This window comes from Akebia trifoliata, chromosome 5 (assembly GCF_017979445.1).
Source record: "Akebia trifoliata isolate Shusen 1 chromosome 5, ASM1797944v1, whole genome shotgun sequence".
Lineage (NCBI taxonomy): Eukaryota > Viridiplantae > Streptophyta > Magnoliopsida > Ranunculales > Lardizabalaceae > Akebia > Akebia trifoliata.
The window spans coordinates 8,852,601-8,863,197 of NC_141379.1; the positions used below are offsets into that span (position 1 = coordinate 8,852,601).

The window sequence follows — 10,597 nt, forward strand, 5'->3', positions numbered from 1 at the left end:
CTTTATCTAATATGTTTGTTTGTGGTTGTTGGGCGTATTTTGAATTAAAAAAATCTTTATTTGGAATTTTTGCATATCTTTACTTTTCTAATGAGAGAAGGTGTGGTAGAAGTGGTTCAATAGTAAAATTTGAGTTACAAAAATGCCCTCACCTTAACATTTAAACTTAATATAATCAAGTCATTTCGATCAAAATCCAAGAAAATTGCAATTAGGTTGTGGCATGTCTTAAAATCATGTGGATTAGTTATTAAAATTACAAAAGTAACCTTTGTTTTTCTATGTAATCTACAAATCAACCTTTGATAAGAATTTAAATTACAAATATACACTTCCGGTACATGTACGATTGCTTAGGCCACCTTTTAATTTTTAAGTAGGAAAAATTATTTAAAGAACCCTGGTGAAGGAATTTCTTTTCAAGTAGTTCCCAAATTTTAGGATTTCTCTTAATAATTCATTTAGTAAAATTTTATTTTCTAATCAATCTCTGAATCCCATTCACCACATTTCTCACGATTGAATGACCTAATCGTACGATCTCATTATTTTTCATCTAAAAAGTAGGATTTCGACATCCCAATTAAGTTTCAGAGACTTCATTCCATTCGAAAGGATTTAAGAAAGAAGAAAAAATAATTTTTAAGATTTTTTTAAACATTTTATTATTTATTTTTAGATGAAAATCGATCAAAAGCGATTCTTTTGATTTGAAATCATCTAAACAAGTCTTTATCTCAAGTTTTTAGTCGATTTTATCATGAATTTTCACATGTTCATATCAATGCTCCTAACTTGATTTGGATTTCAGGTAATCAAATTTCACTATAAAAATAGAAATGATGAAGTCAGCGGCTAGAATTTGTCCACGTGGCGTTTTCGTTTCTAATGGGGTCATTGCGATTCATTGACCAACACAAAAGGGTCGTAATCTATTTTCATCGTTCTTAGAATCTTTTACGAAGAAATTCAGAAATTAAACAAGCAAGAAAGTAAGAGAAGACGAAATTGAAAGATTTGTAGCCATGGATTTATGGCAGAGAGCAAGAAGCTTTGCTGAAGAAGCAGCGAAGCGATCACAAGAAATCACAAAAGAAGCAGCGAAGAGATCTCAAGATCTCACAATAGGAGCTTCGAAGATCTCTGATATCGTCTCTGAAACCGCCAAGAAATCGAAGGAAATCGCAGCAGAGGCCACAAAGAAAGCAGATCAGATCAAGATCGAGGCATGGAAGCGAGCCGACCAGATCAAATCTCTCGCAGAAGGCATTTCGCCTCAGATTCCTACTGTTGGGATCTCGCTTGTTGATTCTGCTCCATCTTCGTCTGATCTAGAGAAATTTGGTGTTACTGATGATCTGAGAGAGTTCGTTAAGGGAATTACGATGAATACGTTTCAAGATTTCCCAATGGAAGGTACTTTGATCTGATATTTTGTTTGATTTTCTAGTGTTTGTTTTGGTTTTTGGTGGAATTATTAGGGTTTGGTGGTCCGATACAACTTTTAGGGGTTCGTTATCGCGTTACTTGTATCAATTTGATTCTTGAAGTTAAATGCAGCTTTTTCAAATATTTCTAGTAGCTCTATATGTAAGAATCTATATTTGTGAATTATTTCATCTCCTGTAGCACTTCAATTTCTTGTTTCAGGGGTTTTTGGTGAGTAATTTGGTGGTATTTGATACTTTGATGTAGTTTGTTGCAAAGTCAAAAATGAAAAGTTAAAGGAGATACCAGTGGTTGTCTGGTGGACCTTGATCTTTTTATTTTTATTTTTTTTTATAACCATTATAGCTTTATATTTAAATTATTAGATATGACGTGTCATACTTTTTTTCTTTTTCTTTTATCTTTTATTTATTGATTAATGGATAAAGAAGATTCAATAAAAGTAAAGGAAATAAAACGAAGAAGAAGAAAAATTAAAATAAAATCAAGACTCCATCAATCAGTTATAGTAGGTTATGACCCATTACTGTTCTAACATCATTATGGCTTTACTGGCTGTTTTTAAAACTATGGTCTGTTTATATTTCTAAAGTTCTCTGCAAATTAATTTTGGTTAATGTAAAAAGCTCAATTTGGCTTTTAGTTTGTTACTGATTTTATTGCTTTTTATATATAGATGAGCCGGAGATATCTGATGTCCACACAGTTGCGAATGTCCGGCAAGATCTTACAGAGTGGCAAGAGAGACACGCCAATATAGTTCTGTCAACTGTCAAGGTAGTTCCTTATCCAGGCATTATTGTGTAGGTGAAAGGAATATGTGGCTTTTGGCAAAAGAACCATAGGCAAGGTTTCTTTTTGATATTTAAATTATTTTTAAGTCGAAAAATTCCACTTTTCAATTAGCTGAAAACAGTTTCGAGGTCTCTAAATTATAGATGGGTGCAAGGTGTCGGAGACATTGACCCAAGGAAACCCACAGTTTGACATGTCCTTTCTCTCTATATAGGGTAATTTAGTATGTTAGTAGTTAATCAGAAGAATTTATGTTCATTTAATTGTATTTGAATATTTGTTGAAACAAGATAAATTATGATTTTTGTCAGTAAGATTATTGGCCTTCATTTGACATTTTATAACGTATGAGTTGTTTGATATTGTCATCCCATGGAACTCATGTCTTTACTTGTGTTGGAGTAGTTGATTTGAAAAAGGTTCAATTAGAATCAGTCTTTCAACCTATTAACTTGAAGGAAGATTAATCTCATGCACACTCACACACAAAAAAAGGCTCTCACTCTTTTCGAGTCCTAGAAAAATCCATCAAGGTTTTGCAACTACAAAAAAAGAGAGTATGTCTGGGGCTGTCAACGGATAGTTTTCGGAACAGATATACCTATATCTGAATTCAAATCCGAAAAAATAGTGGCATCCGAATTCGAATTTGAATTCGAATCTGGTCGAATACCACTAACCAATCTCCGAATTCGCATCCAATTGAATTATCGTATATCCGATGTTATCCGTTTTGAATCCGATTGCAAATCGAAGTCGAACACTATCTGACATTGTATAATTATCTGAAATTTAATTGCTATCTGAAATCAGATTGCTATTCGATTAGAATTCGATAACCATTCGAAATCAAATTATTATCTGAAATTTCTGTGAAATGTAGAATTTTAAAAATAAAAACACAATTACATAACCAACATAATTACAAAACCAAGACTTTCTAATGCTTTTTAAATACTTAAATTACTATATCAAAATTTCACTGTTAAATAATCAAGAAAAAACAACCAAAATCCTTTACGATGAATCTAATCAAATCATACACATCTGAAATCCAAATGTCATTATGTTGTCATCATAAGACAAATTCAGTACCTCCTCCTGGGACTCCTTGAACGTTGCCCATGCTGCGATCTGCAAACAGTGAAGGACCGAAAGTTTCAACATCGGTTTTGTGAAGAACCATCAATACAATTGGGACATTATGAAGAAAGATTTCAAACTGAAACTACTTTATTCTTGCTTTCGACTTCAAATATATAGATTGCTGATGAGATTCTACTTTTTGGATGTTACTTAACTACAATCATTATTTGATATTCCATATGAGCAATAAATTGAAACTTTTTTCCCCTAAGAAGAAAGACCAGGTCACTTGGTTGGGATCTTAGGATCTATAAATGTACTTACTAGATATTTTAAAAAAGGGAAAAGTTATTAATCCAACACCACTTCCTTCTAGATTTTATGGAAAAACTCAGATTTAAAAAAAAAATCCTTTTTGAGCTTTATCGTAGGTGTTGAAAATGGACGGCTACCGAACTCCTAAATTTTAAACTAAAATACAACGGTAAAAATTCACTATTTAACGAGTCTTCTTAAATAAAAATTCTGACTATGAAGTCGTTGCAACAAAATTTACAGAGAATTCAAATAAGTTTCCCTTCCAAGACTAGTCAATGGCTTTGAAGGAAGGACTTTCTTCCTAGAGGGTAATTTCATAAGATACTGTCCAAAAGAAGATATTTGGATATATACTAGTCATTATGGATTATTTACTTTATTAAAATAGATTGTTTTTGGATAGGTTCAACCAAGTCCTCTGATCATTAGTTGTGTTCTAATAAGGTGACATGTTTTGTGATTGTTGTAATAATGTAACAAATTAACTATGATAGTGTTGTGTACTTTTGTGTTCGTTCAATCCTTACATTAAGATGAAAATTTTACTTTTGCAAGTGGAAGACAAACCTATTTGAGTTTGTTGGAGTTATTAAGCGTTATTGTGTTGTTGGATGTTTATCTTCCCACGTGCCTATCTAAGGAGCGGTACTAGAAGGTGAACATAGGAACATAAATGATGAGGTAAGAGATGTTTTTCTTAGTATTGTGGAATTGATCACATGAACTCTCAAAGTTAAACAAATATTGTGAAAGTAAATGTGACCTTAAAGTAAATATTTTGTATATTCTAGAGAATTGTATGAGACAAAACTTTCAACTCAATTTCCGTCAAGCTTTTCAATTTTGTGGTGTATAGTGTTGAAGGTTATCGTATCTTTTTCATATCTCATATGATATTAAGTGTGTGATTATGAGTTACTTTCGATATTCTCTCTTAAGATCCGAGGGAGCTTTGCGAGAAATCTCTCTCGAAAGAACTTTTCTCATGGTTCCTACAGGCAACTACATAAAGCATTCTTTCGCCCTCTTCTTTGGGCAGGACAACTCAAAGATCAATACTAATGTAGAGGCTTTGGTTTGTGTCATTAGGACTTTCTCAAACTCAAGGGTGTACTATCTCCGTTGTTGGTCCTGGTTCTACTCTTACCTATCCTCTTATTATGTTTGATGTCAAGTGTATGTTTCCTTAGTGTCCTTGACTTCAGGATCTTGATATCATTGACTTTGAACTTGAGGGGTATCATCACCCTTCTCTTCAAATTTCCTAGGAGGAACAACTCCAGAAATTGACCCTGAAACCAATTAGGCCCATAATCTATAAAGAATAGGGATGGTAACCTTCACCCCCAAATAACCTTAAACCCCCAAAATTTCTTTTACTAAGTTAAAGTTAATGAGATAACTACTTGCCCATTATTTCTCCAATTCACTTCTTGACATGGATCTTACATGTCTCTTATCCTCCTTCAACACTCGGCCCTAACGCCCCCTGTGTCTTAGGGGGATTTAGAGGCATTACACTACTTATTGGAGTCTCACTGCTAGATCTTATTATAGTTCTTCATTCGTTTGGTATAGCTAAAATGTACAAGTACTATATTAGCCATAGGATCTCAGCTTCACATCGTGATCAGATCTTAGGTGACACATGATCTAAAGCCATAGGTTCATTTATGCTTTATTGATCAAAAAAAAAAAGGTTCATTTATGCTTGATGTTGGGCCAGGTGGTTGGTTGCACAAACATACAAATGTATGGGTTCAAAGAAAGTAGATGGACAGAGGTTGAAATACATGACAGAAAATAAAAATAGTAATAGCAATGAAATCATAACATTAAAACCTAATTTATACAATTGATATTATATAAAGATATGAAAAAAGAAGAGAAAGATACGTGATCTTCAACATTGCTCACAACACGAGGTAAAAGCTTGATGGAGATTGAGCTGAAAGGTTCATATATTACATGCTCTAAAAAACACACAAAATCATTACTCTATGGTCACCTTTATCCTCACACTACTCACTTAGCTCTGATATCGTATGTGACTGACTACAATTTTGAGAGAAATTTTCCCCAACACATAATGACACTCAATTGAATTTAACATATCCACATAGGTTTCTCTCCCATTTGCGAAAGCGAGATGTTCATCCCAAGGTGGGATTGAGCCAACACAAAAGCACGTTACAATATAACAACTATTTTGTGACACTATTAGGATATTCATGACACGTGTCATCTTATTAGCACACAACAAACAATCGGATGTCTTGGATGAAGCAACTTGAGAGCAATCTAATTTAATGAAGTAGATATTCCATGATGACCATGGAAAATTTTAAAGTATATTCTTTTGGACACTATTTTCTGATGAAAATATTCTTGAAGAAGAAATTTTTTCTAGCTGCATCTTTGACCAGTCTTGAATGGGAGTCTTCTTTTATTTTTTTGGGAAGTTTATTGTAATAATTCAGTCATTTTTGTTGGCTCAAGTTTTATGACTTCTTATGGTTTGTCATAGTTGGTGGACTCAGTTATTCTTTGACACTATTTTTTGAACCAGTATGAAGGTTAGATGGTTTTTTAAGAGAGCTAGGAGATGCTTGGTCATAATCCTTGTGTCTGTGTTTGAACTTGTCAACCCTTCTTCATTTGATGCTAAGTTTGCATTTATACCCTTAGGATTATTTTTTATTCTATCAAAATCAAGTTAGTCATTAAGTATAACCAGATCTTCTTTTAAGATTTTATCGAGCGGGGATCTCTCATACCAGCATCTCTTCGATTGTCTTGAAAGGTTTATAAGTTGTGGTCCTCTTTTGTGCTAAGAGTACTGCAATTTTAGGAGCCATGGATTGTTTCTTCACACATACAAACTGGACTACTTGTTTGGGTCCTTGCATCTCATGTTGCTTCCATCGTAGTTCAGTTGGAATTTTTTCATAAGGAATTGACTCTACTGAAAATCTGTATTTTGGCCACCATTCCTTCTAGAACCATTCTGGTATTTCACAGACAATCTTCTTGATTGTCATAAACCAAGTATGCATGCGGGCTTCATTCTGGATGGCCATGAAGTCAAAGAATGCTGTCTTGTAGGCATAACAAAAGATGGTTCAATGTATCCTATGAATGTAGGCATGTATCTGGGTGTGGTTCTCTGGAGCTACACTCATCAGTGGCAAGGCTTAGTTGTTTTTCCGCATCACCCTTTCCAACCATATCATAGAAGATTGTATGCACATGCATAATGTACTTATCCTTAAAAAAAGTGCATCCATGAGTTATGAGATGGGAGTGCACTTTTAGCTTTTATTTGTATTTTGAGATACTGTACTGTTGTATAAAATTGAATGCATTCTAAATCAAATTTTCATTGAACTTTCTGTTGCAGGAAATTTCAAGGTTAAGATATCAGTTATGCCCACGTTTTATGAAAGAAAGAAAATTCTGGAGGATATATTTTATGATTGTGAACAGTCACGTGGCTCCGTAAGTTACTCCTCTTTTAAGTGAAACCCTGATATGCTTGTCATTGTTTGTAACATATTCAGTTAATTTGTCAAATATATATCAAGTTTGTTATGTCATCAATGAAACACCAATGTTTGTTGGACTATCAGCAGTGATCTTATTTTCCATTTTCATTTTCCTCTCTTTGAGATCTCTATGTTAATTGAAGTGCTATATGTATGGGGAATGCCAAGGTCCAATATCTCATGGGGGTATTAGCATCCTCCAGTACCTATTTTTTCCTAACATACTTTCATCGTTGTCTTGTATTGCATAAAGTAGAGGTATTTTGGTACTTGCACACTAAATGTTGTACAAAAAGACCCTTACAAAAGATTTTTGTGCAATAACTGCATAGATACTTTTATAAAATGCCATTAGAATTTTCTATATTTACAAAAATGTCAGTTGTATTGAAAAGCAAAATAATTGTACAAGTACCAAAATACCTTACTTTATACAATAAAAGACTAAACAATGAAGGGTATTTTTGAAAAAAGAAAAAAGTTGTGCAGAATATTAGAAGTAACTTTAATATCAGTATCTTAATTTTATTTTGGGGTATGTATCACTATCTTAATATGTTTTGTTGCCAATGTAATACGTGCTATTTATTTGACTGCATTCTACACATCTTGTATCAATTGGCTCAAGGTGCTGAATCTGCTCCATCCCTTATCTTCATAGATTTATCTATAGCTTGGGTTTAACGAAATAAGATAAGCATTAACAAAAGTAGCTTAAGCGGTTGCAGAGATGAGGATACTGAGATGGATGACTGGAAAAACTTGGAATAATGAAATTAGAAATGAATGTATTCAGGAAAATATCGTAGTAATTGAGATGGTTTGTTTATACGCAATTAAAGCCTGTTACAACAAGATTACCACAACATCCACCAACGTAGAATGAAACATTTGAAATTTTTTGAAACATCGGTAGAAATCTGCATTTTACTGATAAATATTATATAAAAGCCATGCTTTAGGTTATAAAATGACTCTTGCAACTATTTTTGTCAAATATATCATACTTTTTCACACCGACACACATTTGTAAGTCCTTTGTTTTTCTCCCAAGAATTCATCATTTTCTCCCAAAATCCAATCTTGTTCTTAAGGTTTGAAGGTTGAAGCAGATAGAATCTCAAGATTAAAGAATCATGGGTTTTTAGTCCAGAGGTTGAAGATGAGGAAATTTGGGTCATTTGATTAATCTATTAAAGAAGACGGAGGTCAACGGTATGTCATCGGTTTAAAAACATGGGTATCTGAAATATTCATGAAAATTGAAAGAAACTCAAATTTTTTCTTTCTGATTTGGTGTCATTGTGTTCCGGTTAATATTGGAATGTTTTGGCCAAGATATCCCGATAGAGTAGGGACATTTTGCAGCAAACCAGCACACAGACCGAAATGAAACATTTATCGTTACTTTGATGATGATAAACATTAACAAAAGCTTCTTTTAATATTGTAAATTTACTGTGGACATGATAGGTGGCTTGCTAGGAATTCTAGATATTACCACACATTGGCACCGACACGTTCGTCTTCAAGAAACAGATGGTACAGCTTAGGGTGGTTTTGTAATTTTTTCAGTTTGTGTTTCCACTTAGGTATGAGAAACGATACATGGAGGAGGTTAAGCTGAAGTCAGTGGAGAAAGCAATAAATGAAGAAGTGAAGGAAAATCCGGCAGTTGGGGCAACTTCTAAACCAGAAGTGACAGAAAAAAGTCACCAAAGTAAGACATCAACTTCATCTGCTGAGCAAGACTTGGATGTATTTCTCTTGGGAGATCTAGGAAGCAGTGATGAGGGTCCAGGTATATTATACCTTCATAGACATGCTCTCCGAAAAGATGTGTTCTACTTTTTCATTGCTCGGTCATGAGAGAAATCATAATTTCATTGTATTGGTACTAACTTTCTGGGTGCTTTTCAGATGATGGTGATGGTGGCTTTGATGACGATTTTGACAAGATCTCGGTAAGCATCCATGAATCTTGTTTTTAAGTACTTAATTTTTTTTTTTTCTTTCTTCTCATAAATATGAGATTTGTTTGAGTGTTTCATCTGTTTTCTTGAATCTCTGTCACTCTTCATGTCAAATACCATAAATCTTTGTGGGCATATCATGTATGAGGGTTAGATGTTGTTTCTTGAAATAATTTTGGTGTGTTTTTTATTATTATAATAAAACTAGTATACTATGAATTTTCAGGATGATGAAGATGAGAAACAGTCGAAAAAGACTAGTGCAACGTAGATGATTGGCATCGAAAGATGCTTATGCAAAAATGTAGAAAAAAGATTGTTGGAGGGTGAAACAACACAAGGTCATTGTTCTATTTTTTCTGGCATGAAGAATGAGGTGGCAGTTGTGGGGTGGTAATGGGCTTCACTGATCAGAATAGTGTATGTGTTGAAGAAAAGTCGGGGGCTGTGCTCTCTCTCTCTCTATATATATGTGTTCAAGATAGTACTGGTTCTGTTGTTAATTCATGTTTAAGCATTTGATTCTCTTAAGATCTCAGAGGGAATGACATACATTTCTATTAATTCATGTGATTATCTTACCGCCCGGCCCCGCCCTAGCTCTAATGATCACCAACTCACCCCCATTAACTACAATGTGGTATATGGTCCATCTCAATTTCTTTCATGTCCAGCAATATCTCCATCACAAAATCATTATCGCTCCAGCAACAATTATTTCCACTCCTGGGATTGTTAGAGAGAGAGAGAGAGAAGCTATTAAACACTTGATCTCACTGAAAACTCAGTATTCGTCAAACTTTTGCCACAAACATCAAATAATCATGGAGGACGGAAAATGAGTCCTCCATTGATTTCTAGGATATTTAACATACAAAAGGAATGTATTGGCACAATATTAGTGGTGATGGATGTCTTTTTGTATCCACAACCATTGCACATCATAATTATCTTTTAGTACTTTACCTGCAAAGAAAGTGACATGATTCTACTGCAAATTTGGTATTAGTATATTTTAAAAAATAAATAGTATTTTCGTGATATTAGACATCTAATCTTATGTGCAACACTAATTATCTTTTTTTAATGATTAATAAGGTTGCAAATAATAAAGCATATATAGTCCTATTACTTTAATATAAATGGTTTTGTGAAGGGAGAATTTATGAATTTATGATCGATTTTAAAAATGTACAGTTTGAAGTGGGGTGTCAATGGGTCGGTTCTGGTTTGGTTCCTAAGGAACTTAGAACCATAACCATTATATTTATTTTGTTTCTGGTTCTTGTCGGTTTCGGATCCAATTTCAAAATAAATGGAATCGGTTTCGGATCCAATTTCAAAATAAATGGAATCGGAACCGCCAATAAAAAAGGGTAACCAGAACTGAGATTTTTTTGTTTTGATTCAATTAAATGGGTACCCATTGAC

The 10,597-nt window shown here is 33.6% G+C and overlaps 1 protein-coding gene across 2 annotated transcripts; it reads left to right on the forward strand.

The window, feature by feature from the left end:
* The first annotated feature begins 808 nt into the window (after positions 1-808).
* LOC147401403 (uncharacterized) lies at positions 809-9,748 on the forward strand. 2 transcript variants are annotated; one of them, XM_086442699.1, is made up of 6 exons: positions 825-1,416; positions 2,126-2,226; positions 7,049-7,146; positions 8,786-8,994; positions 9,114-9,157; positions 9,393-9,748. In XM_086442699.1, exons 1-6 carry the CDS (start codon positions 1,026-1,028, stop codon positions 9,435-9,437), a joined length of 888 nt encoding a protein of 295 aa, XP_086298825.1. In that variant the 5' UTR covers positions 825-1,025; the 3' UTR covers positions 9,438-9,748. The 2 variants fall into 2 exon arrangements, with proteins under 2 accessions (XP_086298826.1, XP_086298825.1); XM_086442700.1 differs by lacking the exons at positions 8,786-8,994; positions 9,114-9,157; positions 9,393-9,748 and having other exon boundaries at positions 809-1,416; positions 7,049-7,150.
* The last annotated feature ends 849 nt before the right edge of the window (positions 9,749-10,597 follow it).

What these genes read in the sequence shown, in the direction of transcription:
- LOC147401403 (XM_086442699.1), top strand. Translation starts at nt 1,026, where the DNA reads ATGGATTTATGGCAGAGAGCAAGAAGCTTTGCTGAAGAAGCAGCGAAG. An exon ending in TCAAGATTTCCCAATGGAAG is followed by an intron (nt 1,417 to 2,125) that starts GTACTTTGATCT and finishes TTTTATATATAG; the next exon opens with ATGAGCCGGAGATATCTGAT. An exon ending in GTGAACAGTCACGTGGCTCC is followed by an intron (nt 7,147 to 8,785) that starts GTAAGTTACTCC and finishes GTTTCCACTTAG; the next exon opens with GTATGAGAAACGATACATGG.